General features: G+C 40.3%; 1 protein-coding gene across 1 annotated transcript in view; it reads left to right on the top strand.

The window, feature by feature from the left end:
- Positions 1-18,072, top strand: part of LOC150020308 (cytosolic beta-glucosidase) — a 111,230-nt gene extending 93,158 nt beyond the window's left edge. The window contains exon 5 of the mRNA XM_090268205.1: positions 17,328-18,072. Coding sequence (XP_090124331.1) covers positions 17,328-17,530 — 203 coding nt within the window. The 3' untranslated portion in view covers positions 17,531-18,072. The remainder of the gene's footprint in view (positions 1-17,327) is intronic.
- The last annotated feature ends 224 nt before the right edge of the window (positions 18,073-18,296 follow it).

Here is an 18,296-nt window from a genome sequence, read left to right as displayed (position 1 = left end):
TAGGTCTCATTTTTCTTACCTTGTACAATGTCAATAATAAGAGTTTTCCCCTTATAGGATTGTTAGAAAAAGCAAATGAAATATTAATACAAAACTCTTAAAACACTGCTTGGTATCCAGTAAACATTCAGTGAATGTGAGTTAGTCTTCTCTTATTAGCTCCAAAATGGGAGTGAATTCACCCCGGCCTTTCTTCAGGAGCATTGCTTTTGGAGGTGGTCAATGAAAGACTGAGTGGGGAGGTAGTCCATAAGTTTCCTTAACTTCAGTGAGGTAGCTCATAAAAAGTGGATTTATGAAAATCCTAACAAAACCAATATTTATCAAGAAAAAAAAAATAGAATTCTAAAACTTGTATACCTGGCATAAGCCAAAAAAAACAAAAACCTTTGATGTTTTTCTCTGACCAAGTTCACAGTAAAATATAAGGTTTTCAACTCCCACGCAATTCTCTACTCTATTTCCCTCTGTGGATGCCTCTTAGAAATATTTTTGTTTTTTTAATACTCAAAACCAGAAAATATTAACTGTTCTATGAGAGATAACACAGTCAAATAAAAAGAGACACTGGTTGGATATGCCCCCGTCAGTCACATGCTCAGTGTCAGGCACTTGTCCACAATTTCTCTGACACTCATCTGCCGTGGCCACCTACCCAGCTGTGATCAATGCTCTTTCAAAGGATAAACACAGTGGAGAAAAATGGCTATTCTTTACCTCCTAAGCAGGGGTGTGAACTCTCATGCAGACGAATCAGGGAAAGGGCATGAGAGGGTCTTGAAAAGAATATGGACTTTGGGGACACACATCTGGGTTTCAGTTCTTTCTGTTACCTGTTTTATTTATTTTAAAATCTCTTTGAACACATTTACTTCCTCTGAACTTCATTTTCTGTGTCCATATAATGGATATAATACCATCAATCTTTAAGGGTTGTTGTGAACAACATGATTTTTTATCAATGATTTATAGCTGTTTTTTTTTTTTTTTTTTTTTTTTTTATGTACCTGGGAAGTATCATGTGCCATTTTTCGGTGACATCTCTGCTATTCTCCTTGAGCCTGAAAAGACTTGAAAGATGCTCTGGCTACATATTTGTGAGTCATTGTTGAGAACCTAGAGGTAAACACAGTTTAGAGATACTATTGATTATAGCAGGTAGATGTTTCTCCCTGTCTTATTTCCTCCTTCCTCCTCTCTTCCTCTTTGCCTCTGTTCTTTTTTATTTCCTTCCTTTTATCTCTCTCCCTCCCTTATACCCTTCCTTTCTTTTGTGCCTTCATGCACTTATCAAGTAAAAACCCCTGGTCAAAGAAACTCATCTTCTAACATATTATTGATGGCATCATCAGTACCTGTAGGAAGCCACAGTTACTTCTTTTACATGTCTCCAGGTCTATCATGTAACTTCATAGTAAAAATATTTATTTCATTTGGTCGTTCTACCTTCTTCATTTTGAAGGTTGAGTATGATATAATCCTTCCGTGGCACAATTCAGTGGCTCTTTGATGTGGGACCATAGGCCCAAGAGGAATAAGATAGGATCTTATTAGTCAAAACTCAGCCACTTCATCACTCTGTATAATGATTCAGCTAAGCCACGTTACACAAAGTATGTTTCTAAAATCCCAAGATGTACCACTGTGCACTGTTTTGGGGTGCAGAAATAAAAGAGTTCCAAATTTCATGTAGATTCTTAGTTTGGGAAGAATCCTAGAGAGATTCTAACACCAGTAGACCTAGAAGATCACGCATTTTTACCAATCATTGGATCATATGAGCAACTTCAGACACACATGTCTGGTTCATGCATAAGCTAATTAGAAGTAGAGATAGAAATAGGACTCAGCCTCAGACTGAATCACCCTGCTCATGGCCTTGGGAAACACCATTCAAACTGACACAGGGACAAAGTTCTAACCCTGTCATGGCTCATATCTTCTTTTACTTGACTAGCTAGTGAACTCTTAGTTATCTTTTAAGTTTTGATTCAAATGTCTGTTCCTCTGGAAAGCTGTCCTTGAACTTCCCAGGGGAGCTAAATAACCCCCCTCAATGTCTTTTTATTTTCCCCCCAGAAGTGCTTTTTGGGTCTGCCTTTTTAGTGAGACAGTCAGCTCCTGAGGGCAGAAACTGCATGCTATTTACCTGTGAAGCACCACACCTAACCTGGAGTCTGGCACATAATAGTTGCTTAGTGGATATTTGTTGAGTGAATAATGAATAAACTCTTCTTCTCAATTACTGGAACTGGATGTGCAGTCACAGAGCTCACTTGGAGCGGGAAATTTCATGCCCCTCCTCCTCTGCCATTGCTGAGGGATAAAGCTCATCTGAAATTCGTGTCAAATGCTCTCCTGTCTTTGCAGAGCCGCATGATTGAATGGCTGCTTTTCTTTATGCCATAATGTTGGAGTCCCCAAAGTTTAGGAGGAGAGATATTTCATGGCCCTCACTCTGAGGTCTAGAAGGAATTTTATTATCTGAATAAGTATTGATCGTAGCTTACAAAATACTGCAAACCTGTGTAATTAAAAAGAATGAGACCAGTCATTGGTGGACAGTGCATGGCTAAGTGTTAGAGACGACAAATTCTTCAGGTGCCTGCAATTTTATAATTGTACTTGCTTGGGAAGCTTATTAAAGCCTTGCAGGTGCAATGTTTCATCACAGAGTAGTGAACCTTTGAAAGATATGCATAATAAACAGAGTTTGAAATATGTTTTTATTCCAGGCCATATGGTCCTGTCTGGAGCTTTCCTGGATCTTTGGGTCAGTTCACTGTTGAAAGATGGGCTTGCAAGGACCCACCTCTCGGAGCAGCTGTCAGAGCCCTATCAGAACAAATCTGCTTTTGCATGATTATTTATTTTATGTGGCTCTCTGAAATGAACCCAGCCTTGCTCAGTAGCTGAAATGTGCTGAGCAAAGTCTCTTCCCTGAACAGCTTGTGGCCATATCACCAAGCAGTGTCCTTCCTTGTCCTTAAAGAGCAGACTAGTGAGACTTGTACAATAGGCCAGGACAGGCAGTCTGGGTGAAGTGTACCCACTTGGGCTTGAACTTGGTGCCAGCAATATGAAAACTTACACGGTAGCATTTTAAAGATGTGTCATTGTTCTTTCTTCTCAGCTCTCTATTATTCAATTTCTTCTATCTTTTGACTCTCTGCAGTTACAGTGGCTGCTGTGTACAAGCATTTGAAGTTTTTTTTTTTTGTGTGTGTGTGTGGTGTTATTGTGGTGAGGATAATGCTAATGCTTGCTTCGTCTCCCTTTGTCATTAACAAAAGGTGTCATTGACTCCTCTGAGAATGGCTTTTAAAGGAGCATTTAATATAATTTATTCACCATTTATTGTATATGTATAGGAATATCAGTAACTGACAAGGGACATGATCTTGGAGTCAACTGATCCTGGAAAAATATTCTAGCATACAAAATGAGCCATGTGTTGATCAGATTGGCAGAAGATATTTCTTTCTCTTTATTTGGACAAGGTGAAATTTGGAGTTGAATTTTGTCAGCTTGGTAAAGAAAATAATCTTGCCTTCTTTAGAACTGCCTTTCTCTATTTTTTCATCCATGGTGCCTGTTCTTACATTGCTAACATTATGTTCAGTTTCTTGTATTATTTGTAGTTATTCATTTATTTAAGCAATATTCATTAAATATCTGTTCTTTATCAGCCACTATGCTAAGCTTTGGGAATATAAGATCATGTGATTCTTGCCCCCATGAAGCTTAGAGTCTGAAGTACAAGGCAGCCACTGAACAAATAGTTAATTCCACATCTTATTCATCTTACAAAAGGAAAGTGAAGGGTATTGATTAAGGCACATAACAGGGAACCTTGCTCTTCTACTTGACTCTTGACCTTGAGGGCAAGGTCTACATTAGATATCCCCTCCCCATATGGGAATTACTCTGCCTAAAACAATAACTTGTGTATAGTAGATACTTAATAAAGTATTTTGTAGTTGTAAGGAGGAATGAAAGAAAGAAGCTAAGAAGAAAGTGGTAATAATAGTCCATTTATTTAACCCTTTGAGTGCCAACATCGCTGTGAGTGACGCTAACAAATTTTCCCAAAAGTGCCAGCGTTGCTCCCAGCAACTCTTTTATCGATAGCTATAAATGCAAATAATAATGCAATAATTTGTATTTTATGTTTTGTTCTCTTTTCCTGTACCTCAGGTTACATGTTGATGTAATTTTTTCTCATGTTGATCCAAACTTCGAATTACACATGGCACTCAAAGGGTTAAGGATCTAGTTTAATTACTATTCTTAAGCCTTAGAGGAAAACTACACATTTTCCTTTGCCCTCACATGTAGTTATGCCAATTTTTATTCATCCATGGTCCACATGTTTCCACTGATAGAGCCATAGAACCTAGAACTTAGCCTTTTGCCTGTAGAAATATAGGACTCCGATATTTCCATCTGGGGCACCAGCTACTTTCTTTGAGGGTTATTCTTAGGGGGCTATTGTTGCTAGAGATTGGCTATTTCTAGATACAAGTGGATTAATATCCTTATGGCATTAAAAATGATAGCTTTTCTAAAATGTGTACCTCAGACCTAGGGATAAGGCTATATGAAGGAATGTTTTTCTTCTGGAGCTATACTGTAGTAGCTAAGGGACTTTTGGGACTAAGGGATCAAGCTTAGGACTATGTCCAGGAGAGTGGAGTGACATGGCTCAATAGTATTGAGAGCTTCCGGAGTTCACGGGAAAGGGGTAACTAACACTCAAGAGGACTCCCCTAGAAAAACAGCCAAGACCCAAGTACAGGTTCTTTGAGATATATCAAAAATCAGAGGTAAGGAGTGGTAGCAGCAACTGAGACCCTGGAGAAGCTTTTGGGAAGTGTCAGACAGTGGGAGGCCAGCAGAAAGGGATGGGGAATGTGAGATCTCAGTGGGAGGGGAGTTGGAGTACTCAGGTCAGGACTGGAAGCAGAGGCCGGTTTTCCATCGAATGGGGGCAGCCCAGAAATGCAGTAACAGGGAATCATGTCCTGGGTGGGAACTTGGAATTGATGACTATTGAAATCTTGGTTGTTCAGCTTGGAGCTACTAAGTTTCTAATACCCAGATGGGAATCAAAGGGAACAATTCAAGAAGCGAAAGAAGCCCAGTGTGCAAGTGGGTGACAAGAAAGTTAGGCTGACACCTTATCACATAGGCTGGTAAAGGTCATACAAGGATTTTAAACTTTGCCTGAAGTGAAACAGGAAACCATTGAGTGGGGGAGGTACACAGGGGAAAGAGCATAGCTAAAATGGTTTTTCAATGGTATACATTTTCTCGCTACACTGTGTGCAAAGGCTGTGGCCGAGGGACCCGTAAGGAAGCCGTTGCACTCTCTCAGAGGGCTAGAGCAGTGGATAGAGGTGAAGCCCGCTACAGGCGGGCAGGGGACAGGAGAAGAAAAGGGGAGGATCAACCTTGCCTGCCTTGTAGTATTTGTCCTGAAGAGCTGAATCAATGGTGCCATTTATTGGGGTGAGAAAAGCTGGCATGGGGGCAGGTTCGAGAACTGGGTTGAAAATCAAGAGTTCTGTTTTATACACAGATTTTACTTACTTATTTTAAATTTTTTAAATAAAATTGTGTTATATTTAATTTTTTAAATTTCAAAATTTAAATGCATTTTAAAATATTTAAACTCTACCATTTTAACCATTTTCAAGTGTACAAGTTAGTGGCCGTAAGTTCATTCACCTTGTGATATAGCCATAAACCCTATCCACAGCCAGAACTTTTTCATCTGCCCTAGACTGAAACTTGGTACCCATTCCACTCCCCCTCCATCCCTGCAAACAATTATTCTACTTTCTGTTCCTGTGAATTCGACATTCTAGGTAATGCAAATAAGTGGAACCATATAATGTTTTTTATGTTGTTTGGCTTATTCCACTTAGCGTAATGTCTTCAAGGTTCACCTATGTTTTAAAATGATCAAAATTTTATTCTTCCTTAATACTGAAAAGTATTCTATTATAGCTATACACCCAGAGGTGGATTAAGTTTGGTTGAGGCCCCAGGCACAGAAGAAAATATTGAGCCCCTTAAAAAAAAAAAAAGAGAGAGAGAGACAGTGAAAATAAAAATACATGTTAACCATATTTTATACAGCATAATAATGAAACCAAACTTGGTGTCACTAGAAAAAGTATAAAGTTGGGGTTTTGTGGGGCCCTTCAGAAGTTGGGGCCCAGGGCATGCACCTGGGGTGCCCGCCATTAAATCTGCCTCTGTATACACCTCATTTTGTTTTTCCATTCACCCAATGAGGGACCTGTGGGTCATTGCCATCTTTTGGCAATTGTGAATAATGCTGCATTGAACATTAGTATATAAATATGCATGTTAAGGTTTCAATGTCATTTAGATCCCAAAAGAGAAGTCAAATAGTCAGATATTTGTAGATTCCTGTAGGTTAGAGAAATGCCAGGACTGAAGATCCATATTTTGGAGTCATCATAGAGTATTTGACTAGAAAACCCATGACCCAAATTTTGCTATAGCTGAGCCACATCCCTGCCCACGCCCCCACCCCTCCACCGCCTGCCCCTCCAGTGGAGATATAGACACTAGACAAACAGAAAAAAAAGAAAAAGTTAAGTAGAACTTTATTATTTATTGGGCCTTTGGTCCCTAATGGTCTCCAGAAGTTTAGTGGGCTAGTCTAAACCATATGGTATTTGTATTTTTATTTATTTATTTATTTTGCCTAGATTAGAGGAAAGCTAGAATTAGCCTGATGCCCAGAGTTAAAACAGACTGGAAAGGCCATAGTTTCCCCTAAATTCATCTTAGGAAGCTCTGAGCTTATCTTTCTAAAAATAAAATAAAAAGCCACAACACTAGATCAAGTCCTAGCAAATGAAACCAGAACAGCAGATAGCAGCCCCCTCAGCCTGCCTCTGTTCTAGGCCGAAGCAAATCAAGAGGCCTTGGGTCTGTTGCCAAATAAGGAAAGGAGAGACTTTAAACAAAGTATGAGCATCGGCCTAGTGTGCTCCAAGGGGGAGAGAATCTCTGCCATCTTATCACTGACTCAGGACTGCCTAAAAGAGAGACCCCAACTCCTGCAGGCTACAACTGTATAATCTGACCCCATTTAAAATGATCACCCCAGAAAAACTTGGTGTAATTACTGTCCTCTCATTCAGTGCTACTGTTTCTCATGGGGGACAAGTTGCTGGTTTTGATCCTGAATTTTTCCTGGGGGGATATAAGGGGATTAGAGAAGGCGAGGAGAAGCCTTGAGAATTTTCCCTTCATTACAATGCCCAGATTTTGCCTTAGGGGGTTGATGTGACTGGTGCTTTCCTCACCTCTGCTCACTTTATGCCCTCCATGTGGTCTGGCTATGTGCTTTCCAGAGTGGCTTTGACCCTTTGATGTCACGCTCAGTCCTAGGTTTGCAGTCTTGCCATGGTATTCTGATATAAAGATTATGAATTTTGGAGTCAGGTAGACATAAGAGTCATTTCCAAATACTATTATCCCCTGTCAGTGTGTGACTTTGGTCAGATTACATCCATAGAAAGAGTCACCTATGATTGTATCAGGCCAAGGACATGGAACATTTCTGTCCCTCCTCCTCACTATCTCTTTTCAGCTTATCTTTAAATGATGGAACACCCTAAGACTTACACAAAGGCTTGTTTTCTATAAATTTTATTCAACAAGTATGATTTCAATGACCATCTCTACATGATAACTCCAAAATTTACATTTCCATCTCAGAGTATAGTCTGCGCTCTTTACATATTGATTCAACTATCTGTTCACCTCTTCATTTGGGGGTCAAAAATGGTGCCTAAAAATCATCACAGCCAAAGCCTGATTTATTATCTTCCCTGCCTTTCCCCCCAAACCTGTCTATGCCGTTTTCTACCTCAGAGACTGATGGATTGTCCATTAAATTGTGTTAAATGTGCTACCTTATCATCCTTCACCACTGGTTGCCAGTGAAATGTTCAATCCTGTTGATTTTATGTGTATCTGTTGAATCCATCTGATTCTCTTTGTCTTCACTTATGCCACCCCAGATGAACCCCTATCCTCTCCTTTGTGATTTACTGCAATTGCTCCTCAATGTGCTCTCAGATTCCATTCTTGCTACACTCAAATCTATTCTCCACAGAGGTCACAGTAATCTTGAAAAAATGCAAATGAGCTAAAGTCACTCTCTTGCTTAAATTCCTTCAATGACATTTCATTGCTGGTAAGATCAAGATCAAAATCCTTAAAATTTTTAGAAGGATCTACAGTCTCAGCCCCTTCTTTGCAGCTTTCTCCTGATAATTTTTTTCTCCTCCAGATTTTTTGAGATATAATTGACATATAGCATCGTGTAAATTCCACAGGCAATCCCCACCCCATGTCCATGTCCATGGGTTCTTCATTATATGCTTTTTGACTAATCCCTTCACATTCTTTCAAACAAGTGGGGGTGGGGGTGGGAGGGGCAAAGGGAGAAATGATTAAAACAACAACTGTAAAACATAAAAATAAAAAACTAAATAAAAAAAAGCATTGTGTAAGTTTAAGGTGTACAATATGTTGATTTGATATACTTACATATTGAGAAATGATTCCCACCATAGCATTAGCTAACACCCTCCATCCCCTCACATAATTACCATTTATTTCTTATGGTGAGAACATTTAAGACCTAGTCTCTTAGCCATTCCCACGTTTATAATACAGAATTGTTAACTATAATCACCATCCCGCACCTAGATTTCCCCGAACGTATTCGTCCTGAAGCTGAAAGTTTGCACTCTTTGAGGAACATCTCCCTATATGTCCCCCACCCTCAGGCCTTGGTAACCACCACTCTACTCTCTGTTTCCACAGATTCCAGATAATTCTTTGTGATCCATTGAACTATCTTCTCTAAGCTCCTTACATGTGCTCTGAACTTTTCCATGTCTGATCTTTCACACATGCTATTCTTTTTCTTGGAATCCTCTTGCCCTTTTTCATCTGGTTAAAAAAAAAATCTGTCATATTTTCCAGCTGTCTGGCACTTGTTGAATATACTTGCTGCATTTGAGGAATGCCTGGACTTAGGAATTTGTCTAGGCAAGGTAAAGGATGGCCTTCCCCAGGTTTCTTTGGAGCAAGAATACAGACGTGGGAGCTAATCTCTGCCAATCAGACTTAACCATGTGAAGATTTAATCTGAAAGTGAGCAGCCCGAGAAAAGCAGAACCTATTGGGCTGGTGAGCATGGTGGCCGGCCGAGCATCCAGCTTTTGAAAATGATAGTGGTTGCAAAGTCTAGTTTCTGGTGCAGAAGAAACCAAGATGCTGGTGGCTTCTCTGGTTGCAGGAAAGGTGCATGTTGACAGCACCATGAACTACAGGACCTAGTGCTCATTGGGGCTTTTATCAGTTAAGGTCGTTTCTTCCACCCACCAGTTCTGTGGTGCACTTTTGGGCACAGTTCCTAAAAGCTTTGTTTGAGCCTGTTCTTCAGCCTGGCCCCTTCTATGCTTCATCAGCCAAGGTCAGCTTCTGTTACTTCCAACTAAGAAAAAACTCTGGCTGGTATGTGTAGAGAATTCCAACTAATTCTTGAGCTCTCAGCTCTAGTTCACCTAGGATACTGCTCCATTCACCCCATCTCCCGCCATTGCTGATTAGGATGCATTTTCCTCTATAGCATATTGTCAAGACTCAGCAGCGTGCGGCTTGGCCTGCGGCCTCTCTTGTAAACCTGCCTGGGTTCCAACCTCTCAACTCTTCTACATACTTGACAGATGAATTTTGTCAAGGTTACTTCACCTCTCTGTGCATCAATTCCCTTTTCTGTAAAATGGGGACAATGATACCCTTTATCTAACTCACAGATTTGCTGTCAAGATCAAATGAATGAGTGCAGACATGAAACCCTTCAAGTGGTGCCCAAATGCTCAATGAATGTTAATGAGTATGTTCTCTCTCCCAGTTCCCACTTCTTTTCTTTCATTATACCTTGCACAGATTGTCATTAAAGGCTCACGGGATGGTCATTTGCTGAAGATATATCTTTAACATTGGCTATTAAGCTCTATAAAACGGGGGCTCTTTAGTTTTCCCACCATTATATTCCCAGTTCCTTGCACAATACAGACTTGTTTGATAAACACAGGGTGGGTGTTACGTAGGATGTCAGAAACCTGGGGAGATGCTGTCCCCACCACTGAGCACTCTGAGCTGAGGCGCTTCAGCAGGGCCTGAGTTCCTGGCAACTTCACCCTACGTTCCTTTTCCGGAATGATTTATTTCTCATGACCCACAACTGACCCATTCCCACAGAGCACAAACCCTGCCCCAGATGCTCTACTTTCCCCTGACACCCTGATTTCTCTGGTTCTCAGCACTGCGCATTTTATGCTGACTCTACACCCTCTGAAAGCTGTTGGAAGCCAGATGGGAGGAGGAGATAAAACAGGGTTCATTCATTGGCCTCCCAGACTTGGAGAGAAATAGCAACAACGTACCAGCAAGTGGTGTATATCTAGTGCTCACTATAAACTAGGCATTACTCATTGAGCTTTATACATATTAATTTATTTAATACTCACTGCAATCCTAGGGGGAAGATACTAAGACCCTCATTTTATAGAAGGGGAAAGTAAGTCCCAGGGGAAAAATAAAAAAGAAAGAAAGGAAGGAAAAAAGGGGGAGAAAGGAAGAAAAAGGGGAAAGGATGGAAGCTTTCCCGGTGGAAGAGAGCTTCCTTTGCTGAGAAATTTAGTTTCCATAAGGACTTCTTCCCTGCAGCAGAAATAATTGTAAAAGTAATATCGATGGAGAAATATGACACTGAATATGTTATCTATCCTCAGATTAACTTTATTATTCATATATTTTTACATGATCTCTTTCAACTGCTTGCTATTTGCAGCTTCTTTCCCCCAAAGTCTAAAGTAATAGGGACAATACCGATAATTAAGAAACCTGTACCACTTGTTTCTGGTTAATTGGCATTTTCCTATAAAATATTTAAAAATTCGCCTTTGTTTCTCAAAGAAACTCTTTTCACAGAGTCATAGTTCTCGCTACTAAGAGTTCCCATGTGCAGGTGAGGCTTCCTGCATTGGGATTATTTGGGCATTTTCACAGATGCTGTCCTGCCACTGATATTCATGGGGAGTTGGGGGGTGGCGCTTATTGTGCATTTTCTATGTTTAGATCTTCCTGATGTTGTTTTATTTTATCTTCCTCCAAAGAAAGGGGAAACAGTTGGTGTGCCGGTTCTCTTGCAGGCAGTGAGTGTTGCTCGGCTAAAGCTGTCCTCCAGTGCTAGTGCTCCTGTGTGTTTTCACCAAACTCAGGAACACATTTTAGAAGTCCCCGTGTGGGGCGGTTGCCAGGAACTCTGCTTCAGACTGTGCCCAGGGGAGTCCTTCTCTCTCTGGCTTTGGCAGGCCTTGAGAGAGATCCTCATCAGCCCTCGGCAGAATCAGGTGGATGGCTGGGGACTCAAAGTCTAGTTGGCAACTGCTGGTATGTTTGTTTCCTATGGCCACCTTAACACATTACTACAAACTTGGGGGTTTAAAACAACAGAAGTGTATTCCCTCAAAGTTCTGGAAGTCAGAAGTCAGAAATTCAAGCATTCATGGGATTGATTCCTTCTGGAAACTGAGGGAAAGTCTGTTCTTTGCCACTCTGTGGGCTTCTGGTGGCTGCCTTGGAGTCCCTTGGCTTGTAGACATATCACTCCAATCTCTGCCTCTGCATTGCCTTCTTCCCTTTTCTTCTTTTATAAGACACTTGTCACTGGGTTTAGGACTCACCATTAACAGCAATGATCTCACCTTGAAATCCTTAACTTAATCACATTTGCAAAGGCCCTTTTTTCAAATAAGGATACATGCACAGGCTTGGCATGGACAAATCTTTTGTGTGGTCACTTAATCAACCCATTACACATGATGAGTTGAGAGGATTTCTTGTGATCCCTGGAAGAAGGCTAGGCTTTGACTAAGCAATAGGATGAAAAGGCATTCTGTATGTCCCTGTTTTTCCTGAGCATTTAACATCTCCATCTGAGGCTCTTCGTATCCACCCATTCTGGAAGGTAGTTTGACCTGGCTTGCACATAGCTGTGTCTCTTTGCCCAGAGCTGCTCTGGCTACGACTCTTAGGGAGAGGGGCTGAGGGAAGTTCTCCAATATTTATAAGTCTGGATATGTAAGCCTCTGGGGTTAGAACCTGTGTTCAAGAAATTGTAGTAGCCTATCAGAGCTTATTCTAGACTTATGAATCTCAGACTGGATTAAGCATAAAAATCACCCAGGGAGTTTATTATACTTAGGAATTCTTAGGTCTCAACTGTATTAGTTTACTAGGGCTGCTCTACCAATAATGGCACAGACTAGGTGGCTTAAACAACAGAAATTAATTTTCTTACAATTCTGGGAACTGGAAGTGCAAGACCAAGGTAGCAGCAGCTTTGATTTCTTCTGAGGTCTCTCCTTTTGCCTTTCAGATAACCACCTTCTGGCTGTGTCCTCACTGGTCTTTCCTTGTGAAAATACACCTCTGGTGTCTCTCTCTCTCTTTTGTTAGAAGGACACCAGTCATATTGGGTTAGGGCCCACCCTGATGACCTCATTTTAATTTAATCCTCTCTTTGAACATTTTCTGTTCCAAGGTACTGGAGGCTGGTGCTTCAAAATACAAATTTAGCCCATAATATAACACAAGAGATTCTGATTTTAGTACAGTGGGGCCAATGAAGTTTTTAAACTACGTCCCAGGTAATTGCAACTGGTTTAGGTGGTCAGAGGCTACACTTTGAAATGTTCTTGACATTGCTTTGACTCCATGTCTTCATATCATCGTGATTCTTCCACACCACATATTAGCAATAAATTAATGCAAATAGAAGTTACTCCATGACCCTTTGCAATCATTCCCCAAAACCTCTTGTAAACTCCAGTGTCTTTGTCTCAGATATTGCCTTTCTATTTCAATGACTTTGAATCTGAGGTTGTTTTCAACTTTTGGACTTGTTATGACAATGACTTAGACACACTATTTATGGATTTTGACTCACATCCATTCTACTAGTTTCTTCCATACCTGGGGCAGGATTTGCTGCTCAAGTACTCACCCCCACAATGCACCTGCTCAGCTAACATCACATGGGTTTGAAAGCTTGACCACCTGAGACTCAGTGTTTTTAGGGGTCTTGGGAATGCTCCTCAGGACTCAGGGAGGTGGGAAGCCAGATCATGACTTGAAGATGTCACTCTATTGAAAAGAAAGAAGTCTGTCAGCTGATGTAAAGACCCCTTTCTTTAGATTTACATAGTCTGTTTATACCTGTCCCTTCATCCTTAAACTCATCTCTCTGTGTATGAACGTTTTCTTTTTTACACAGTCCAAAATTTTCATGTAAATCCAATTTGCACTTTGCTAAAATGCTTGGGTCATGGGGGGGAGGACATGTTAGAGTATATTTTTCCTTTGGATTCTGCATTCTCCTAAGGGGTAGTGGGAGAGGAAAGCAGCAGAAGCTCGTCATGAGCTAGCTATTGTGCCATGGTCCCTGCTCTCTCATTTAAACCTTACAACGTGAGAGAAACCAGAGGCCCTTTTCATACGTATAGATGCAGCCACTGGGATTCAAACCCAAGCATGTAGATAGCATTCTTCCAAATCCACTCCGTCATTTTTAGGGTATCTGAACCTCAAAGATATTTCAAGTTTGTCTCTGTGATTCACAGATAGTGAACGTGGTTATTTTATAGTCTTTCTGATAATTCTGAGATCTTTGTGGGTTTGTTTCTGTTGTCTGTTCATTCTGGTGATTTTTTAATGTCATAATTTTTCCCTGTCTGGCTATATTTGATTATATGCTGATAACTACACTCAAAAATTTGTAATAACAATCAGAGGTTTAGAATACAGGTATATCCCTTCATAAATAATTTAAATATGCATCTTTCTGGCACTTGGGGTACTACTTGTCTGGGATCACCTCAATCCAAATCCTGCATTTATTGGTTTCTGTATCACCAGGAGACTCGAGACTTTCCGATGACTGGTTTGCTTTTGACTCACCCTTATCCTGATAGTTTAGTCTTTGGGGATCTTCATTTTCTGTGTGTGAGGTCTCATACTAGGTTTTGACATGACATGGTCTGCCTCTGTGCTTTTGACCCCTATCCTTACCCCAGAAAATAGAAAAGGATTCTGATTTCCTAAGATTAGAAAATTCCATCAGGCAAAAGTAACTGCCAGATCTACTAACCTCAATGCTACTTTTCTCTTTGGCATGGTAATTCCCTACTAAATTCTCATCTCTCCACTGTTTTGAAGATTTGTTTTTAAAATTTTATACACCGTGGTTACTTGTGTTCATTAGAAGGGTTTTCTTGAATAATGCAGCCTGCCATTACCTGAACCCCCAAATATGGAGGCTATTGTTTTTTCTTCTCATTCATTCCTGGGGCTTTCCCTCTCATTTCTCTTCTGTGAGACCTGCTGTCTTTTCCATGGTCCTGAACCTCCCCACTTGTTCTTGTCATGGCGGCTTGGCTCTGTGGATTAGTGGTTTGTTTGAGAGCTTTAGAGTTATGCCCGGGAGAGAAGACAATGGACTCTTTGTGTTCAGAACCCCTCAGACACTGTCCTGTGTGCCTCTTTCTCTGGTTATTGTTTATCTGTATCCCTCCCTGTAATAAGCCTTTACTGTGAGAATAACAGGTTTCCATGAGTTCCGTGGGTCCTTCTAGCAAGTTATTGAAATCGAGGGTGGTTTTGGGAACCCTTTGAATTGCAATTCATGTCAAGAAATAGGGCAGTATCGTAGAGAACTGTGCCCTCTACCTTTTCAATTTGGTTAACACCAGGCAGTATGTATATGTGCACATGTGTGCATACACATGTGTGTGTGTACTATAACACTGCCATAGAGTTCTTATTATTAAACCAGCCTGACTATGGCTATAACATAGGAGCAAGGCTTAGATACTTTTATCTTTGCATCTTTTTATTCAACCTGCTGTGAGACCCTTCCCATGGCCTTTTAGTCCCAAACCACCTCTGACGCTGTGCTGAGTACCGTTTTCACCCCAGAGTGCTTTGGGTCCATCTGCAGTTCCTGGAAGTCTGTGTTTCCTTCCACCTCCAACTCTGGTTAAAGAAAGAAAGTGAACCCACAGAAGTGGCTTTTCCCTCCTAAGAGTTAGCACCTCATAAATCACGGTGACGAGAAATGTGATGACGGTCTCTTTCTGTTCTTGAGATTGGAAGAGGAGAGGCATGCCGGTCCCAGCACGGTTTTGTAATTTTTCCCAGTGGGGGCACCGTGTGAAGGAATCCAGCAGACCAGCTCTTGAGCCACGACTAAGTAATTCCCTACTGGAATTGTTCCCGCACTGAAAACGCAGAGACATCCACCGGTGTCACTTGGGCAGTTTAGTACCTGCTGCGGAACTCCTGGCAGTTAACAATGAAATTGTCGAGATTTCCTCTTTGTCCCCTTTCAAGCTGGCAGGGCATCGTTTTTCCCCCTGGTTTAGCACACGAATCAATCCTTTTGTACATGGTCAGTGGGACTGCGCATGTTTTCAGAAACGGTCTGGCTTTATACCTGGCAGGCATGCTTGTTGGGCAGCAGTGCTGCAAACGAGAAAGAAAATATATGATTCTCACGTGCCCCCAGATTGAAATACAAGGCCGTCAAAGGAGGTAGTTGTTTCTGGCCTGATATTTGCTTTTGGTTGTTTGAATTCTTAGAGATATGCCATCCAGAACTTGTTAGATATTTTTAAAAATTATTTGTAAAAACTGGTATTTTGCAGATTATGGGTGACAGAGAGGGCCTCCTACATGGCAACGGGGACAAGTAGAAGAAGACAGAATATCTAGTATATGTTTTAATTCCTGCAAAGCTCGATGTGCTTGCATGTTACATATTTCATTTTCCAACAATGCTTGATTTTAAAAGAGCCAATACAGCTTGGCTTAATTTCTGCCCTGAGGCCATTCATAAGGCCCTTTCTAAGGTAAGCACTTTTCATGCCTCCCTGCACAAAGGTGGAGGGGTTATGCATCCATTAACCTCCCAGGGACGTTTTGTCTATAGAGTATCCGCAGTTTAAAAAATTCCAAGAAAATCTGGAGACCAAAACATATGTAGTTGCATATGAATGTAGTGCTTACAAGAGACCTTAAAAAATATAAATTTACAGGAAAGAAAAAATTGGAGGGTGGATCTTACTTTGCTGAAGCTAGAAGAATCACTCTGGTGGAAAGCAATCCCCAGCAAAATTAAAATCTGACTTCTTAATGAGTGTGCATTTTTCACCCAACTTATTTTAGAATATGTCTATCTTATAAAGTGAACCCTCATTTGAAATTTAGTTTTTGAATTGAGAAATGGATATCAGTGCATCCTATAGACTGGGATTTCTTTTTATTTTTGTTTTAAAAAAGAAAATAATTCAAAGATCTATACAACCTCAGATTTTTGCCAAACTTAAAATAATAATAAAAACATAAGCCCAGTTCTGTGACCAGAGTGATAGACTCAATGTAAAACTTAGTTAGAAAATTCTCTACATTTTGGTGTTTTAACATGGAGTCCATAGATAGATTTTGGGGCATCTATGAATGACATTACTTAAAATGTTGTGGTTGTGCGTATGTATATTTGGGGGGTGATCCATTGCTTTAGCTCCTTTAAAGGGATTTAAGCACCGCTGAGTTTAGATGTGGGGAAAAGGAGATGCCACAGCATTTTCGTGCCCACTCAGTCTGGGCTATAGACACAGCCAACGCTTTATGCTCTTTTCATTGTGGAGATTCTGTTTCCAGAATTATAAGACATGTCTCCATTTGGTCATGGGGAGCCAAGGTAAGTGCTGGGGCTTCCTCAGTCATGTTATTATCATCTCTTTCAGTTTACCAGTGGGCTTTCTGGATTATCCAATGCTGGGCAGTGCCTTTACTGAATGTAATGCTAGGCACTAGGAAGGAACTCTGTTTTCTTTCTATCTGAAAAGTAGTATATTGAAAAGACATGTATTGAGTAAATTAATGAGTGAATACAACAAGTGTCTTAATGAATAAATAACCAAATAATTACAATAATATGTCATTTAACTTTTTCAATGAAACCCTTGCATGATTAAAACAGAAAATTGGAAAAGGGGATTGAGAGGATTTCCTGTTCCCATTGTGATCTCCTGCCAGAGGAAGAGTCCCACACTGGTCATCAGTGATTTTGTGTGTGTTCTCATTAAACCTTCCCAGCAATGGTCATTGTTCCTGTCCTTTTTTTTTTTAAATTTCAGCTATCCAACTGGATAAAGTCAATCTTAAACTATACTGTGCATGGTCTCTTCTGGATAACTTTGAGTGGAACCAGGGGTACAGCATGCAGTTCGGTCTCTTCCACGTGGATTTTGAAGATCCGGCTAGACACAGAACCCCTTACACGTCAGCCAAGGAGTATGCCAAGGTCATTCGAAACAATGGCTTAGAGGGACATCTATAGAAAAAAAATCGCTGGGCAGTATCACCTGGAGAAGAGGCCTCTGTGTTTGGAAAGGAAATCTGCTTTGGTGCTCCTTCAGACCACCTCAAGTGACCTTTGGAATCAACAGGTCCTCCCAGCTGACCCGTGATTGTGACATCTGAATATGCAATGCCTGGGAGGTGGTTAATGACGGCCTCTCCTCCATGTGCATTTAGATCCATGAGGCTTTAAAAAAAATAGAATAGAAAACCACTGAAATTGATTTTTATATTAAGAAATCAAATAGACTTAGAGACTTCTATTTAAACTCTTAAATCTTTCTAGAAAAAGTAATGCAAAATTTATTATGATTTGCAACTCTAATAGCAGACCATTTATTATAAGAATAATTGTTTGTAAGCCTTTTTTTCCCCCTGGTTAGTAAGCTATGTTTTTGCTTTTAGATCCATAATTTTTATACTATTTAATTTAATGTAAAAAATCAAAATTAGAAGTTAGTCACAATATATAGTTAGGCACTCTATTCACCAAAGGGATTAATTGATAACCTATTTAATAAAATGGACATATTGATGAATTTGGCATATTTTTGTCTATGTATAAACAAGTGCATCTTTCTTTTCCCTGATGAACTTTGGCAAATGATATATTAATAAAACAAATTAGACTATGAATGCCAGAAATAATATTTGAGTGTTGAAATTTAGCAGAAACTGGATTCCTACTCCCTAGTGACACCAGGAGAAAACCAAAATGGCCAGGGCATGGTCTTTCCTTTTGAGTA

Source organism: Furipterus horrens, unplaced genomic scaffold, assembly GCF_987537825.1.
Source record: "Furipterus horrens unplaced genomic scaffold, mFurHor1.1.pri manual_scaffold_2, whole genome shotgun sequence".
In the NCBI taxonomy this organism is placed as follows: domain Eukaryota; kingdom Metazoa; phylum Chordata; class Mammalia; order Chiroptera; family Furipteridae; genus Furipterus; species Furipterus horrens.
The sequence above is the reverse complement of the archived record's forward strand: the minus strand, read 5'-3'. Positions and strand labels throughout refer to the sequence as shown.